Source organism: Puma concolor, chromosome B4, assembly GCF_028749965.1.
Source record: "Puma concolor isolate L17-30 chromosome B4, mPumCon1.1.hap2, whole genome shotgun sequence".
In the NCBI taxonomy this organism is placed as follows: Eukaryota; Metazoa; Chordata; class Mammalia; order Carnivora; family Felidae; genus Puma; species Puma concolor.
The window spans coordinates 3,094,950-3,112,834 of record NC_141673.1 but is presented as its reverse complement, the minus strand read 5'-3'; the positions used below and the strand labels follow the sequence as shown (position 1 = coordinate 3,112,834).

General features: G+C 57.1%; 1 protein-coding gene and 1 long non-coding RNA gene across 7 annotated transcripts in view; one reads left to right on the top strand and one right to left on the bottom strand.

Moving 5' to 3' along the window:
* TBC1D22A (TBC1 domain family member 22A) overlaps window positions 1-17,885 on the top strand; it is a 327,451-nt gene that overhangs the window by 111,088 nt on the left and 198,478 nt on the right. For all 6 annotated transcript variants that reach the window (XM_086711972.1, XM_086711971.1, XM_086711970.1 and 3 more), the window contains one exon: window positions 12,889-13,003. In XM_086711972.1, coding sequence (XP_086568098.1) covers window positions 12,889-13,003 — 115 coding nt within the window. The remainder of the gene's footprint in view (window positions 1-12,888; window positions 13,004-17,885) is intronic.
* On the bottom strand, window positions 10,849-17,752 carry LOC147578822 (uncharacterized). The gene is made up of 3 exons (XR_015253215.1): window positions 16,988-17,752; window positions 11,720-11,894; window positions 10,849-11,439 (listed from the first exon to the last, which is right to left on the bottom strand). It is a non-coding gene; the product is annotated as an uncharacterized LOC147578822 (long non-coding RNA).

The window sequence follows — 17,885 nt, the reverse complement described above, 5'->3', positions numbered from 1 at the left end:
TCTTTTTCAACCTCGAGATTTCAGAGAAGTCTTAGCTCTCTTCCCAGATTTTTAAAGTTTTGCCTTTTACATTTAGTGCCACAGTCTGTTTGGAATCCACTCTGCGTGGTTCGCCGCGGTCGGCTGCTTTCTGAGCACACATCCCTCCAGGAGAAGCCGCCCGCGCCGATCAGCTCTGCGCTACATCAGAATCCCGCACACATTGGGCTCCTTCTGGGCTCCTCTGGGCTGCCGCTCTGTGTGTCCATTGTCCCTGTTCCGGCTTCCTCCTGTCTAGGTGTCCTGGTCTCGCTGTCTTGCAGGCAGGCTGCCCGAGCCTGGCTGTTGTTTATGGGCCTTTGTATAAATGTGAAATCAGCTCGTTAACAGCTTCATGTAAATTCTGGAAATCACGCCGAATCTGCCGATCAGTCGGGGAGAACTCACATTTTGTTTCTGTGTTTAGCTCTCCTGATCTTTTATTTCTGGACAGTGTTCTTTTTCTTGTCTTGCATTGATACTCTCTAGAAAGGCTGTTGACTTTTGTCAGTGAACCTTCTACCTGGCAAGTCTTACCTTGTTCCCCAATTCAAGTATCTTATGGGTAGATGTGGTTGAGGCTTTACAGAAGTTAATCGTATTACTTTGTGAATAATGGCAGTTTTTTTTTTTTTTTTCTGTTTTGGTATATATTTTTCTTTCTTATTTGTTTTGTTTTGCTGTTTGTTTTTATTGTTTTTTCTTTTTTTTTGCTGGCTCAGACTTCTTACCACAACCAAACACAGTGGGGGAAGCAGGTATCCTGCTGTCACTCCTGGTCGCGTTGTGCTGACTTGGGATATTTTCTCTAGGCATTACAGGTGCTCTTTATCACGTGAGGGATGGTGCCTTGCTCGTGGTTTTTTTTTTTTTAATTTTTTTTTTTCAACGTTTATTTATTTTTGGGACAGAGAGAGACAGAGCATGAACAGGGGAGGAGCAGAGAGAGAGGGAGACACAGAATCGGAAGCAGGCTCCAGGCTCTGAGCCATCAGCCCAGAGCCTGACGCGGGGCTCGAACTCACGGACCGCGAGATCGTGACCTGGCTGAAGTCGGACGCTTAACCGACTGCGCCACCCAGGCGCCCCTTGCTCGTGGTTTTAAAGTCACAAATGGTGCTGAGGTTTATCAATTCCTTTCCCTGTCATCTGATAGGAGAATACATTTTTGCTCCTTTATCCTCTAAATGTGGTGGATTTTATTCCTGGCCTTCCTGGCACTGAGGCGACTGATCCGAGGTAAACGCGGGTTGTGTGGGGTGGACGGGTTCAGTGACTTCAGGAGCAGGTAGGTGGCCGTCTCATGGGCCACGCTGCCAGAGGGGAAGTCTGGTGGCTCCTGCGTTTGAAAAATGCTTCTTTCTGACTGGCCCCCAGTCATTCTCACCGCTGTGACATGTGGCCATGTCTGTTGTGTTGAATGTTTGGCCAGGTGACAGTGACACTGTGATGTTGTGTTTGACAGTGTTGCTTCTTTTCTGTCCTTCAGTTTTGAGCATAGTGAGACGTCTGGGTCGGCTCACCTTTCAAACACCTGCCTTGAGCACAGAGCGTGGGGCATAAATCATCACATTTGAAGGAGGTCAATGTCAAGTCATTCAAACGCCACAGGTGCCACTGTTGGTGGCTTTAAGAGAGTCCTACGTCATTAACCACGTCGCGGCGAATAATCAGGGGCAGTCCTGGTGTATATTTTACGTGATAGGTGGTTGCCTTTTATTTATTTTTTAAAATTTTAATTAAAAAATTTTTTTTAATGTTTGTTTTATTTTTGAGAGAGACACAGAGTGCAAGCAAGCAGGGGAGGGGCAGGGAAAGAGGGAGACACAGAATCCGAAGCAGGTTCCAGGCTCCGAGCCGTCAGCACAGAGCCCGGAGTGGGGCTCGAACCCACGAACCGCGACATTATGACCTGAGCGGAAGTCGGACGCTCAACCGACTGAGCCGCCCATGTGCCCCAGGTGGTTGCCTTTCAATGCACATTTTGGATTTGTCACAGGCTCTTACTTGGTGTCATTCATCAGGTGTTAGAACTCACGTAGGGGCGGTGTTCCTTGGATCGTGTTGTAAACACTTGCTTTGTAATAATTTCTTCTTTCTGGGCCACGTTGCTCCGGGGTTTCCGGGGACGTGGCCCCCGCAGCTCTCCCAGCACAACTGCGGATCTGCTGTTGCCCTCTGCCCAGAAGTTATCTCCATGGTGCTTGCTGTGCTGTGAAGTCACACAGTTCACGCCTATAGTGCCGTGTTTTCAGATTTCTGAAATCAGAGTTTTGTGAGTCCTCGTGAGCACAGTGACATTTTCCATTTACGTGGATTTCATTTTGTAGAATGCAGAGTGGCTCGGCACCCCGAGCGCCCCATGCGCTGCCCTGGTCCCACCTGGGGGGCCGTGGAGGGCGCCGCAGGTTTGCAGAGTGGAGCCAGGCAGCGCTGCCCTCCCGGGAACCTTCTGCGCAAGAAAGTCTTTCAGCTTTTTAGGAAAAAAATCTTTCTTGGTTGCTCAGGTGTCTGAAGTTTGGCCAGCGGACCGGGAGTGCCGGTCACATTTTCATTTTTCCAGCCCTGGTGGTAACAAGTAAGGGCAACTTGCTTTATGACTGCAGTTCAGCATAAATTGATCCGTAGAAAAGGTACTTCCAGAAGAGTTTAAAGTTGGAACTACATTTAATGAATTCCTGCTCTGTAACAAAGACGAGAACATCAGGACCGTGGGCAGAACTTGAATAGCCTGTAAGACCCAAGACGTGTTCATTGTTTTTTTTAAATTTTTAAAAATTTTTTATTTAACATTTATTTATTTTTGAGACAGAGCATGAATGGCGGAGGGTCAGAGAGAGAGAGGGAGACACAGGATCTGAAACGGGCTCCAGGCTCCGAGCTGTCAGCACAGAGCCCGACGCGGGGCTCGAACCCACGAACCGCGAGATCATGACCTGAGCCGAAGTCGGACGGTTCAGCGACTGAGCCCCCCAGGCGCCCCACAGGGCGTGTTCGTTGTTAGAGCCGATGCAGCTCGTTCTGTTTTCACTCAACATCTCTGTACATGGGGCATCCTGCCTTTATTGTCCTGTGGCTGCTGAAGCTGATGGCACGACATTCACTCCACATTTACTCGCGCCCGTGTGCTGTGACCACCTCTCTCCCCCTCCCCGGGGTGCTCCTGCCTGCCCTGCCCCCGCTGGTCCTGCGCCAGCCAGTGCCACCTTTCTTGCCACAGCCGCTGGCAGGTCACCCGGCCCTCTGGCAGACCACGCTGTGGGGCCGTGACCCCCTGAAGGAGTGCCAGGGGGTGCTCCGCGTCCTCAGCATCGTGCCGTCGAAGGGCAGGGTGCCTGAAACAGCAGAGACGCCGTCAAGTCGCCAGGAAAACCTGCGTGTGTGGTGCCGAACGTTCTTGCCGTGCACGGAGTCTGGGAAGACAGCCCCAGGGAGGGTGCTTTGTGGGGACTCTTGAATTTGGAGGGTAACCCTGAATTGCTGGTGGTCCCCATTTCCGAGTTCTGGGGAGCGTCCGTGTCCTGACCTGGCCCCTCAGAAACCTTGTGGGAAGAATGTTCCCAATCCCAGCCTGGGCCGCCCTGCCTCCCTGGTGCACCCACCTTGTGCAGGCAGGCAAGGCAGGCCTGGGCTGGGGTGCCTGTGGTCCGGCAGTGTAGACGGGGCTCTGCTGGAGAATGAGCTAGAGCCCCAAGCCCGGCTGCCTGGGCACGTGGCGGGAAGCTCCTGTCTGTGGCAGTGCCCCGCGGCCTCCCTGTGCTGGCCCCGGGGGCCGGGCTGGCCGGGCGCTGGCGCCACGCTCCTGAGGCCGCTGGCCAGCTGGCTGGGTCTCTCTTCCCGCTTCCTGGCTTGGCCCCTCTGGCTTTTTTTTTTTTTTTTTTAATTTTTTTTTTCAACGTTTATTTATTTTTGGGACAGAGAGAGACAGAGCATGAACGGGGGAGGGGTAGAGAGAGAGGGAGACACAGAATCGGAAGCAGGCTCCAGGCTCTGAGCCATCAGCCCAGAGCCTGACGCAGGGCTCGAACTCCCGGACCGCGAGATCGTGACCTGGCTGAAGTCGGACACTTAACCGACTGCGCCACCCAGGCACCCCCCCTCTGGCTTTTGATCCTTGATTTTGGTGAACTGCTGTCTCTTCTTGCTTTTTGCCCTGGGGGACTTCGCACTAGCTCTGGCCTTGGGGGCTCCTCCGAGCCTGGGCCCCGGGGGAGCTCTGGGGAATCGGGCTCTGTTATGGGGTCTGGGGCGGTGAAGGGTCTGGCGGTGGCCTGGAACGACCTATTCTCCCGGCACCTTCCTCCTTAGGGTGGCGTGGCGGGGGGCACGCGGGAGTCACTTTTCCTTGCGGTTGTTCCGTTGCTGTTGTGGGGGCGCCTCGGTAGAGGATGAGACACGAACGTCCCTCACAAGATTTCTCTCGGATTCTGCTTTTAGCTGAGACCGTGTGAGGGAACCGCGGGGCGCTGGGGCTGGAGAAGCTGGCAGGAGCGAGTGCCTGCCCCCAGCTCGTCTCCAGGCCCGTCGGGGGCTGTAAATTCAAGGGAACTGGTGCTTAATCTGTACCCCTTTGAAGGGTCATGTTGTGAACTTTGAAAGCACTTGCTTGGGAAAGGTGATAGGAAGGCAGTCCCTTGTGATACCTTTCACCAGCCTGAGGGCAAAAGCTTGGAAAGGGCTCCACGCAGGCTTTGAACAAGAACCGCAGGTGTTTGATGCGGGTTACGAGCCCGCGGCCCGCGGCGTGGGGGACGGGGTCCTTTTTCCTCGTGACTCGCTCTGAGCAACGTCTGATCTGTGGGCAGCTCATTATGATGGCCATCAAACGGCAAAATATTTTCGGGGTGACCCTCAGAGGTCCGGTCCCGATGTGCTCACGGTCACGTGCGCTTTCCTGGTCTGTGAGGCGGTGATGGATGCTCAGGCGGGGAGCACTGTAGCTCGAGCCGTCACAGATCTTGTTACGAGCTGGGCTGAGGTTGAGGTGAGCTGTCGGTGGGGGGGAGGCAGTGGGGGCGCTGGGGCCCCACGGGACGATGTCAGGTGAGTTGGGGAGGGAGTTCTGAATGATTCTGAACAAACCTGTGCTAGTTTTTGTGATTTCAAGCGAAAGCAAAGCAGGGGTGCCCGGGGGCTCAGTCGGTTGAGCTCTTGGTTTTGGCTCAGGTCGTGACCTCACGGTTTGTGGGTTCGAGCCCCATGTTGGGCTCGGCGCTGAGAGCACGGTGCCTGCTTGGGATTCTCTCTCTCTCTGTCTCTCTCTCTGTCTCTCTCTCTCTTTCTCTCTCTCTCTTCCCCTTCCTGGCTCATGCGCACGTGTGCGTGCGCTCTCTCTTTTTTTCTCTCTAAATAAATAACTTAGAGCAAAGGAAACTCATGAAGTGTTTTAAGGCAAAAAAAAAGAAAAAAAAATACAGGATAAATCCTAGTAAGAAGAAGAAAAGAGGGAAAGCAGCCCTCAGCCCGATAGCTGCACATGTCGCGTCTGAGGAGGCCTCGGCGGCCCGGCCTGTGGTCGCGGCCTTCCTGCCTGCATGGCCTCTGGTGGGCGAGTTAGTTTCGCTGCCTGTAGGTTTAGGTCTGTGCCTGGGGTCCTGCGGCAGCCCTGTCTCCTGGGGCCACTGGGCCCCTGTCCCATTCCGGTTTCTGCAGCCAGTCCCCCTGGACGGGAGCGGGGATGGGAGCCGGAAGGGGGGGCCTGCCCGCGGCTGGAGCCGGGGGAACCTCTGCGGTTCCGCGGCTGGGGCCACGGGTGTGCCGGGGGGGGTTGCTGGGATTCTTGCTGCCCCACACTTCCTGCAGGCCCCCTCCGCCCGGCTGCCCGGCGCCCCTCCACGTGACGCCGTCCTCAGCTTGCAGGCGGCCGGGACTTAATGCTGCTCTGGTCTGGATCTGTGGGCTCCCGGTGGCACCAGGCGTTCTCTCTACGCGGAGGTCTCTTCTGCGTTACTGCAATTAACGGAAGCTTTTCCTCGGGGGTCTAGACGAGGCTGATCTGTGTGTCACCTTGTAAAAGAGATGCTTCTGCCTGCCACCGTAGAGCGATGGCTGCCGTCTGGCCCCGCTGCCGGCGGGACAGGGCGCGTGGGACCGGAGCTGCTGGCGAGGGCTGGTGCCGGGCCTCGACCTGCGTGGCTTCCCGGCGTGTCCCTGCGCGGCAGGACAGTCTGACGGGACGAACAGACGCTGAGGGACGTGTAGGCCAGCTGGTTACCTTCTCTTCCCCCTTTCTTGCCGAGGAAACATAAATCCGTGTTTTTAAAAATATTTCTTTATTTCCTGAATTAGCGGCTGTTCCAGGGAAATGGCTCTGGGTGCCACTCTGTAGGGACAGCAAGGACTGAGAGTGCTCGCTCAGAACAGACGCCGGGATGTGGGTCGCGTGAGCCTCCTCGTGACCAGGGGACGTGGCTCGGTCGGCGTGGACGTCGGCGTGCGCCCAGCACCGCGGTGGCCTCTCGTGCCGCTGTCTGCAGTCAGGCCAGGTGGGCCTGGGGGCGGCACGTTCCCCGAGCAGGAGGGTGCTGGGTGCTTCCCGAAGGCGGACCTGGCGCCGAGGGGGCGGGCGTGGGCGCTTTGCCTGGCGCAGCCTCCACAAGCCCGCACCTTGACTCCTGGCTCGGAGACGGGACCGTCTCCCCATGAGGAACATGAAGTCCGCGCACGGGACCAAGCGATCGTGCGCGGAGAGATCTCTGTGACTCGGCTCGCTGGCTTCGGAGCCCCTGCTGTCCCCTGCCTCTGGGCGCGCCCAGCTTGGCGCTCTGCCCCTCCTCCCTCCTGAAGAAGTCGTCATTGGCCTTCACTTCCCTGTTTGCCTGTCGTCTCCTCTTGCAAGCCCGCCGGCACCACACGCTGCCCGCACCGCTTCCCCTCGCGGGGGCTGCTTCTCCGCCCCTGAGTCCGTTTCGCCTCTCCGACAAGCGGGGGTCCCGAGGTCCCGACTGGCTGGCCTCTGGGGAGCTGGGTCTGGAGCATCACTTGATGGAGAAACGGAAGGGAAGGAGCTGGCCGAAATCCCGGGCTGGCCCGAGCCGTTACCGGAACGGGAAGGTCGGCGCTCATCAGCGGCACAGGCTTTGGAGAGCAAGGGCACGCGGAGGGTCAGATTGAAGGGTGGGGGGACCCGGATCATTCACGCCTCTGTTAGGCCAGCGAAGGTTCTAGGGTTTTCCTCCGTGCTTGTCACGGGGCAGGACCGAGGGCACAGCCGTGAACGGGATGCGGGAGGACCTTCCTTGGGGGGGCTCCCGCAGAAGTGGGTGGGGGCCGCAGGCTGGGCAGAGGGGTGCTGTTCTGGCTGGGCTGGTAAAGGAAGCTGTCTCTTAGGAGGCGGCGTTTGAACTCACACCTAAGTGCTGGAGATCGGGGGTGCCCTGGGAGGTCTGGCTGCGAGCAGGGCGTTGCGACAAGTTCGAGAGCAGAGGCCGCGAGCGGGCAGAAGTGGCGGCTTTGGCAAGCGAGGACCCCGTGGAGGCGATGAGGTGGGGGAAGGGAGGGGCAGGTCAGGCTCCTTGGGGTCACGGCCAGCAGTCTGCATTCGCCCTCCCCGTCTTGGGCAGACAGCGTGACTGACGGACGGACGGACGGCGTGGCCCGATGTGTCAGCAGCTCCCTCTGCCGCCCTGGGGGGTGTCGAGTACGGGGTGTCAGCAGGGAGGCCAGCTGGGGGAGTGTCACAGGGGACCCGACGTGACATGACGGCCCCTAAGCTGGCGGCCGTGAAGCCGAGAGAACGGGCTGGGGCCGGACGCTCTTCGGAGGCTGCTCTGGGGGTGAAGCCACCAGGCGGCCCCTGCTGTCCGCGGCCTCTCGGCCAGACCTCTGGGGGCAGTGACGACCTGCGTGTGCTCAGTGGCGAGCCGGGTTTGCGTCCGGTGTCCCAAACCTCCCCGGGCGGTGCTCTTTCGGGATGTTAGCCTGCCTGACGTGGTGAAAGCCACTTTTGTTCACGATTGAGCCACTTGTCCCCTTAGTTACACGTTACCGGGATCGAAGCCTTAAAAGTATAATTTGCAGGTTATCAAGAGAGATCAAGGGGAGTTAAATCTAAAGAGTCCGAGCTAACTGATCGCTTTCCTTGATGGGAGAGCTGAGTTCCTAAAATTTCCCCCCCAAAGTGATACAAATACGGAGCACTGTCCTCAAGGGTGTGAGCGTGTGGGCCGGCCCGCGTCCCGGGAGCGCGCACGGCGGTGCAGATTGGAGGGCCGGGAGGGGCGGGGGTCGGCTCCTTCACAGATGGCGCTTTGGGAGCCCTCGAGCTGCGTGTTTGTGACTGAGCGGCCGCACTGTCGGCTCCCGCTGCCGCCTCCCTCGTTCGGCCGTGTTCGCCAGGCGCGTTTGCCCCGGGGTGCTTTCCTCGGTCCCCCCACGCGGTGTCTAGTGGAGCCCGGTCCGTCTCGGGACGGCTTGCTCGAGACTGCGCGCGAGGGAAGCTTTGGGGCTGAGTCAGGAGCCCGGGCCTGCGGCTTTCTCAGCCCTCCCGTGGCCGCCGGGCTGGGAGTCACGAGGAGGCCACGACAGCTGCCTGCACGGGTGCTGGATGCCCTGGGACGCCTCGGGTCCCTGCACGCGCCCTGCTGGGCAGGGCTCGTGGGGCCTCCGCACCCACTCGTCTTCAGTGCCTGGGCTGCCGGGGGAAGGCTTGCATTCGTGCTTGTGAGCAGGTTTAGGGGTGTGTGCGTGTGCGCGAGAGAGAGGGGAGAGAGAGGAGCTCTCTGAAAGTGTGGGCGGGCTTAAAGGGTGGGAGGGCTCCTGTGCTGACGTCACCACCTCCCAGGTGAGGCTGCAGAGCAGGAAAGGAGATTCCTGTGTGCTGAGCTCTGGCTTCTCCTCCAGGCCACACACGCTGCACCCGCACATGCATGCCCATGCACCACACACCTGCGTGCGCACACGTACCACATGCCCACGCACACGTGTACATATGCACACGCACCACACACCAGCGCCTGCACGCACATGTGCCATCACGCAGGCACGTACCCCGTATCTGTGCACACACACGCGTGCACACCAGGCCCCCTTAATGACCAGGTCCCCGCTGGGCCTTGGGCAGGTGGGAAGCAATTAGATGCAGTTTGCTCCCCAGGGGCTCCTACACCTTGCTCGCTCTTTTCTTGCTAAACAAGTAACATTTTTTTGTTTTTTTTCCTGTTAGAGGTACATGTGAAAAAAAGTGTACCGGTGGTGGCATTTCATAAGCCTTGCAAGGCTGCCGTTTAGTTGCACTTCTGGCGTGACCCCTGGCTCTGCTGCTCTGGGTAAAGTGCTCAGCCCATAGTGCCTCAGCTCTCTCGTGTGTGTTAGTTGTCTGCCCCTGCGTCACAGCATCGCCACAAACCCAGTGCTTAAAACAACACACACTTGTTCATGTCTGTTGTCTTACGGTTCCTGTGGGTCAGGAGTCTGGGCGTGTCTTAGCTCGGGGTCTCCCCGGGGGCCAGTCAGGTGATATCTGGGCTGCAGACGCATCTGCGGCTCGACTGGGAAAGGATCAGCTTCCAGACTCACGTGGCTGCCGGCAGGATTCGGTTGCTTGTAGAGCCGGGGCCTCGGTTTCCTGCGGGTTCTCGGCCACCCTCAGCCAAGAACGGCCCTTTCCATGTGCGGCTCTCAGTGTGGTAGCAGGGAGAGCGTCTCCTGGTGGGAGGGGTTGTGCTCTCAGGTGACAGAATTGTGCAAAGCAGGTCGCGGGGCTGTCCACACTCAAGGGGGTGAGGTCACACCAGGAGGTGGGGGACACAGGGCCATCTTGGGTCTGTCTGCTGCATCCTCAGAAAGTGGGGGAGTAAGCATACCCACCTCCAAGATTAGGGGGGCACTTGGGGCACCCAGGGGCTCAGTCGGTTGAGCATCCGACTTCGGCTCAGGTCACGATCTCATGGTCCGTGAGTTTGAGCCCCACGTTGGGCTCTATCCTTACAGCTCAGAGCCCGGAGCCCGCTTCGGATTCTGTGTCTCCCTCTCTCTCTGCCCCTCCCCCACTCACACTCCGTCTCTGTCTCTCTCAAAACTAAATGAGCATTAAAAAAACATTAGAAAAAAGGACTAGAGGGGGATTAGAGGAGCTAACTGAAGGTGGTTAGGATGATGAGCATTTAATAAACGTTAGCTGCTATCGCTGTGAGGTTGCTTTCTGAAGCCCACATACGCACCGTGGCATTCGGGGCCGTCCCCAGTGGCTCCTTCCTGCCCTCCTTCGCCCTCAGTGGCCCCCAGAATGCACTCGTGTGTTTCTGCTCTGTCCGTCTGTGCAGACCATACCCTTGTGTTGTCCTTCCATCCACGAGTTTGTGGGGCTGACGCGGGTCATTTGCTCCCAGCCCGCCTCAGGCCTGGCCGTCGTGTGACAGCCACAGAGGCTTTTGCTCCTGGCCTGAGGCCTCTGACCTGGCGGGCACTGCAGACACGGCCCCTTGCACTGTGTGGGTGCCCGTTGTGGGTGCCCCGGCTCCTCTGGAAACTTCTTCTAGGGCAGGCTGACCTGTCTCTGGGTGCCCTGCCTAGGGGACAAGGGCCATGTTGGCAATGACTGAAAGGTGGCCTGAGCCCCATCCTTGGGTGCCCCTGGGGCTATCTGCGCAACACCCTCTGCAGGGGTGAGGGCCAGAGCAAGTACAGTCATCTCTCTCGGCCCCCTTGCCTCACCTGTGGCTCTCAGGTTGAGGCTGACCAGTGAGCTGGTGGTGGGAATGCACCTTCCCCGCCAGGCCTTGCGGTCCTTGGCCGTGTTGTGACTGAGCACGCATGCAAGCGAGTTTCCCACCCTGCTGGTCATCTTTGCTAGAACTTTCCAGCACGGGGTAGAAATCTGCCAGTGAGCTGTACGCATACTTCTGGGTTTTCTTAGCGAGGAGAGGCCTAGCTGGCCTTCACGGCAGCCCAGCTGGCCACACGCTCTGTGTGCTAAACTGTCATAAGTGTGTCCCGCTTGGCTGTTCCCGCTTGGCTGTTCCCGCTTGTCCCCGTGTGGCCTGAGCTGCTGGCTCTGGGCCCTGAAGCAGGCTTCCCGCCCAGTGATTCTGGGGGAGCCGAGTCTCCTCACGCTGGTGTGGTCTCTGTGCCTTGGCTTCCGTAGCCTGTCCCCACCCTGTCCACGGTGAGGAAAGGCCACGCACAGTTGTGACGCCGTCTCAGGCTTCCCTGGTGCCCGGGCAGGGCTGTGACTGCTGAGAGGTGCTAGGGTCTGCGAGAGGGGTCCAGGTTCCCGCGCGGACCCTGCTCCGTGTCCGTCCTCTGTGCCGCCGTGTGGACTCGTCCGGCGTTGCTTCCAGCCTCAGCGGGCAATGTGCCGTCGCGGGAGCACGCGTCAGCCCTCTGGTGTCCGCGCAGGAGAAATGCCAGATGGTGCCGTGGGCCAAGCGACTTTTGTCTTTTGCTCTTGTTTGAATATTCTTTCCAGGTCTCCCTGGAAGGCTGTTGGTGTAAGATGAAAACCGTGTGTGAATGCGTGTGCGTGAAGGTGTTACTCATTCGGCAGACATTTATCTGCTGCCCGGTGGGACGGGCTCTGTGCCAAGGTGCCCCTCCACTTACGTGGAGTGGGCCCCGTGGGGGGCGTCCCAGGGTGGGCCCCGTGGGGGCCAGGATTCCAGGGCCAGCTGTGCTGCGTGCTGATCGTGGGCCCTGCGTGAGGAGACTTCCCCGTCCCGGTCCCGGGCCCCCCGCTGCAGAACTGGCTTGGTAACTTACCCACCTGGGAACGTAGACCACCAGCTCAGTGATGTCCAGGCGGGACAGGGGTTTGCCTCCTTGGGCGCAAGGCTCGTTCTTGTTCTGCAGGCTCGACTTGTTGGGAAACGATGCGGCTCATGCTTGTCATGCCTGCGCCCCACGCCTTCGTAGCATGAGGCCCGTTCAGCAGTTCTCTCCTGTAAGGAGAGAGAGGGGGCTCAGCTCCTCCTGTGTCCTTGGCCTGGGTCCTCGAACGGCTCGTGGGAGTGTGTGTGAGGGGGAGCTGCTGGAGTAGGGTGTCGCGGATGGTGATCGCTTTCCAGGGGTTAAAAAAACATCCTTTAATTAAAACAAAAATCCCCAAAACCAAGCACGTGGATACAGAGAACGGATCCGTGGTTGTCAGAGGTGGGGGTGGGGGCGGGTGAGATGGGTGAGGGGGGGTCAAAATAAAAGAAGTCACGGGACGTGATGTGCAGTATGGGGTCTACAGTTCCAGTGCGCTGCATACGTCAGAGATGCTAAGAGATCTTAGGAGTCTTATTACAAGAAAAGAAAACTTCTAACTATGTACGGTAACAGGTTGTTAACCAGACTTGATGTGGTGAGTGTTTTGTAATATTTACAAATATGGGGTCACTGTTCAAATATCATAGACCTGGAACTAGGATAATGTTATACGTTAGTTCTACCTGATTTAAAACGATGTGTTTGCCTTACGAGGGAAATTCAGAGCATTCACCCACACAACTCCCTCTCCCCTCCCACCTCCCTGCCACACTCCCTTCCTTCTCTCCGTCACCCATCCATCCAATGTGCACCTGCTTCTCATCCCCCCCCTGCCCCCCCATCCCTACACCGCCAAGGGAGTGCTCCCTGAGACAGTCCCGGGCAGCCACGTGTCCCCTGTGCCCACGGGCGTGGAGGGCCAGCTGTCCCCTGTGAGAGTCAGCTCGTGCGGGAGGGCAGCGCCTGGGGGTCGCCGACAGACGGCAGTTGCTCGTGAGTCGGTAAGATATTCAGATAAATTGGAATTTTATGAAAAAGTCAAGAAGAATTAGTATTTTTTAACATTTGTATTTTTAATATCAGGGAAATATTGGCCGTGTAGCTTTTGAGTGAATGTGCATACATTTTAAAGTGTCTGACGTGTTTACTTTTGGCTTTACCACCTGTTCAATTTTCTTGCAGATTTTTGAAAGGATATTGTTTATTTGGGCAATCCGTCACCCTGCCAGTGGATATGTCCAGGGGATCAATGACCTCGTCACCCCTTTCTTTGTCGTCTTCATGTGCGAACACATAGGTAAGACCACATCATGATGCTTTCTCTCACAGGCATTGACCGCGAACTTTGGTGGCCTTACCGTGTCACTGTGTGTAATTACACCCATATTGAGAATTGCTGTTAACGTTATAATGACAACTAATAATGGAGACTGATAGTTCTCTCATTTCTGCCAGCTTTGAAAAAAGTCTCTAAATCCACTTGCTTAACTACTGGAGACGTTAAGATGCAGCTTTTATTATTGCCATCATCTTTTTTAATAATACGTGAGGAGAAGCGTGATCTCTTTGAGCAGCGTTGTTTTGTTCTGATGGCCAGAGCACCGCCTTTCAGGGTGCGGATTTGAGTGGATCGGGTCAAGGGGATAGGATGGTAGTTGAATGTCCGGCTTACAAGCTAAAACCTGGATGGACCCTCTTCCGTCATATTCTGCGGCACACTGTCTCCTTCCTACCTTTGATCCACCAGTGACGGCTCATTTTATGGGAAGTTTAACGACATGCAGATCAGCCGGTTTAATGGAGACTTAGGTTGGGTGATGGGGTTTCTCTTTGAGGTGTGCGTATTTTTCTCCCATTTACGTTACAGCGGCCAACCGTAACGTAACCTGCTTTGAACATATGTTACGTTAAAAACAAAATCGTTATTAGAACCTAAGTGCGGGATCTATGTTTTAGTTTCTCTGTGGGTAAGGAATAGACAAACACCGAAGGAGGGATTTCCTGTTTGGTTATAGCATTTTTACTTAAAACCGATTTTAATTTGTCTCCGCACGAACCCTCGTGACTTGACGTTTGTCTGTCTTTATGAGATTGTGTGTTTAGCCACTTCAGTCTCCAGTGTGCTTCAGATGCTCGTCGTTGCTGTGCTCTGAGAGATGAGGTCTGGCCGGGAAGGATTATCCTCTCAGGACGAGAACGTGCCCATTCAGTGCATTTTATTGCAACCTCTCACACTTTGTTTGAGTTGCTGATTGCATAGGAGGACTTTCCATTGCTAAGCGACTAATGAGAACAGCCTCCGCTCCCTCCCTAATCATCTCTTAAGTAGGGGAGCGGCCGGCTGCGGAGAGCAGAGAGCACTCGCCTTCTTGCTTCTTACTCCCTCATTTGACAGATAATGAAAATGTTCCTAATGATCCTAGAGCAGTAGGACCTGTCGGTAGACTTCGGAGTTGTTAATTGAAAGAAGAAGTTCAGCTGAGATGTGATTAGAGAATTGATATTCTGTGCTAAATAGACCGTTTAATTAATGTGGTAAGTAAGTTTGTCTTAACTACTTTACCACCAACTTGTGTCGTAAGACCCGAGCGATCCTGTCTGCATTTGCCTGAATTATCAGCGAGATAGGGTGAAGGGACATGGGATAATCGTCTGGAAGAGAGAGGAACTGGGGAAAATGGAATTTGTGTCCTCAGTTAAGCTCAGAGAGACTGTGCCTGCCTTCCTGTACCTGCCCTCCCCCCACCAGCATACACACACACACACACACACACGCACACACACACGCTGAGTGGATGTACAGGGTGGTTTTGGAACACTTGTGTGAAACACACCATTCATTTCTGGCAGTTGACCATGTCGTTAAGTGCACATACTGGACTTTTTGGTCCTGGCTTTCAGATACGATTGGTGGACTTGAGTCCTTTTAGGTCTTGCCGCCCAGGCTTGAGAGTGTTCATCGTGCTGGTCCAAGCACACGTCTTGTTACCGTGTACAGCCTCATGTCTGTGTGAGTGGCCTGGAGCTCTGCCCAGCAGCCTCCTGGGCAGAAGTGCGGTCATTCACAGAGACCTTCCCGGAGCATGTGCCGCAGTGCTCGTCTTGTGCAGAGCACCGGGGTGTGGAGACCATGTCCGTCCACGTCACCAGTGTCACACGGGCACCTTCTGGCCCTCTGCAGGGTGGTAGGGATGCGGTTCCCTGCCCCCTTGGAGCCCATGGTTCCAGCTGGAAGACAGGTTTGAAATGCGTCGCGAAGACATTGAATGAAAATGATCAGATCTTTGTGTTGTCCCGAGGTGTCAGGGGGTGCAGGCTAGGGGTCGGAGGAGCCCTCCCAGATGGTGACATTCCCAGTGTGCCTTGTGGGATGGGCAGGGGTGTCCTGTGGAGAGAGTGGCGGGGGTGCGTTAGAGCGGCTGGAGGAAGTGCTGTGATCTGGGGACGGTGGTGACTGAGGACAGACAGAGCCACTGGGGGGACACTGGAAAGTCTGGGTGAGTCCCAGTGTACAGGAGCACGGGCGAGCCCCCAGTGGCATGCAGCTAAAGGGTGCCGTGCTCAGGTCCTGTCTGGCCTCGTCCACTCTGGCCATGGGGAGGTGCTCTGGGGTGCTCGCAGGCGGGTTGGGGGGCGTACACCGTCAGCCAGCGGGTTGTGTGCTGTCTTGTGGGGGGTTTTAAGCAGGTAAACCTTAGATGCTGGGCTTGCTGAATATCTTGAAACTAAGATTTTTCCTTCCGAGGGTGGAACTTGGTGACAGGATCCTGTGGCTTGGATTCCTGAGCGTCCCAGCAGGACTTTGGGGTCAGCATCCTGTTCTAACACGACTGTCAGACTCTTGAAGTGCCGGTGGCATGGGGAGTAAGCCCGCATGTGACCGCCTCCCCAAAGCTGCACTTTACTCATTTCTCGGGGTGGGCCTGTGTTGCTCTGGTTTTCCTCTTTTCTGAGTGGAACTCTGGGAAACGGTCCCTGTTAACCGAGGGGATGAGAAGCCCTCTGGCGTGAGATCCATCCAGGGGCCTCAGGCTGTGCCGGGCAGCACTGCCAGGCCTGATAGGAGCTGGACTTTTACCCTGGAGTGTTTGTTGTGGGTCCCCAGCTCCGGGCCTGCTGTGCACCTGCTGGTTCACGAGGGAGGAGGGGAATCTGACACAGAGCTCCAGTGACCGCGATGTCCCAGGCGGGGAGCAGGCATGGGGAGCAGCAAGCATCCTGACTTTGCAGGTCCTGAAAGAGAGGGATGGGAAGTGAACGGCAGCTCACACATCTGGGGCTGACAGACGGGCTCTGATTTGGACCTGGGCTCATCAAGTAGATCGAGTGCTTCCTGGATGTTCTTGGCAGAGGGTTGGTTCGTCTTCATCAAGAGGCCGGCCAGGATGATGAGGGACAGGAACAACTTGCAGAGAGGAAAGAAATGCTCAGGGAACACGGGAAAACCGGAAGCAAGGGGGGAAGCAGGCGCAGCCTGCATATGGGACGGCGTGGAGGTGGTCCAGTGGCCCTGACTGGTCTCACGGGGCCGTCAGTGCCACCCTGGGATGGATCAGAGACACATGCCACCAGCTGAGGTCTCCTTGCGGAGCACCTCACGCCCCTGGGGAAAGGCAGTTTGGTCCCACTTTCAGACGATACACATCCCCAAATGCAGGTTCAGCACGCGTACATGTGCACGCTCACACAGGCACACACAGACACGCGTGCCCGTGCACACACATGGTGCCCGCTGGCCACAACCTCTCCAAGTAAACGTGGAACAGATCCTTGACTACCTTCGAACGGGCCCATCGTCTTGGGCGGGCTCTGGAGGTGCCATCAGCCTCAGGAAGGAAGGTTGGGGGAGGAGGTCAGGAGGCTTCTCATGATCTCAGAGGTAGGGGTAGCAGGGTGCAGGGCTCCTCCAGACGTGGAGTGTGGTAAATATAGCCGCTTAGGCGGCACCAAAGCCTAGGGGCTCCCCGTGAGTGGGGTGTTGCAACCGGAGTGTATAATGTGCTCAGAACAGTCATGAAGAGGGCTCTGTGCCAGGAAGGTTTGAGAATTTATGAATTTAAGGTGTTGAAGCCTCAGGGGTAAGAAGCCATAGGCGCTTGAGTGCTGGGTTTGCTGCACGTGCGTGAGCCGTTGTAGGTCTGAGCCACGGCTGGGAGCCGGGTCTTGCAGACTGCCTCTGTGACCCAGAGGCCTGGCGGAGTGCACGGGGCTGTCCAGCCCGCACCCCTGCTAGGGGTTTCGCCTCCCTCCTGAAACAGCATGGGACACGTTCTTGTTGTACCTTTTGGAAGGTCACTACATCTTTGGCCTTAGTTCAGGTCCCCGAGGAAGGCAGGTGTAGGGTGAGGCTGAGAGAAGACGGGACAGGGCGCACAGGGAGGCATCGCGGGCTGACGGGAGCGGGCCCAGAGACAGGCCAAGGCAGGGCCGGCCCCATGAGGCGGTGAGGAGGGTGACGCAGAGGGCGTGGGGGTGACTGGAGCGGGGGAGGAGAAGTCTGGCCTGTTCCCGGGGTCCCGGGCATCAAGGGAGGTGTGCTGTCATTGTCCCGGGCAGGCTGTAGCCTAGAAGCAGGTGGTTGAGAGGCAAGACGACGCCTGTGGGCTAGGACACGTCTGTGTGGAGCGTGGGAAAGAGGGTTGTGCTGGTGGTGGTACTTGGAGTTGTTGCCCTGGCGTGGCTGCTGAGCATCGCGGGTCTGGAGGTGCTTCTCCAGGGGCAGAGTCCCACGTGGGACCTGAACGTGGCGGCCGTCCTCCTGTCCCGCGGGGAGGTTTGCAGCTCTTTCCCATGAGGGAGCCTGGCTGCCTGGGTTCAGAGCCGGGTTCTGCCCCTCACCCGCCGCACGGGGCCTTTGTGTAGACGTGGGAACTGGGGACGGAATGGCACTGATGGCCGTGGTTGCCGTGTGGCCCGAGCGAGTTCCCATGTGAAGAGCTCAGAGCCCCGGGTGCGAGTGCTGCGTGTCCAGGAAGTGTGCTGCTGCGGCTGTAGTTGTCGTGTCCCTTCGCTGTCTCGGCCCGTGGCTTTCCTCCTTGGGTCCACGTTCCGGGGACAGAAAGGGGGAACTGGTGAAGGACACAGGCCAGAGGCCAAAGGGCCCTGCCAGTGGAGCCTGTCCGTTCCCAGGGCCTTCCTGAAACGGCTCTGCTGGCTGCAGGGGTGCTGCTGAGCGAGAC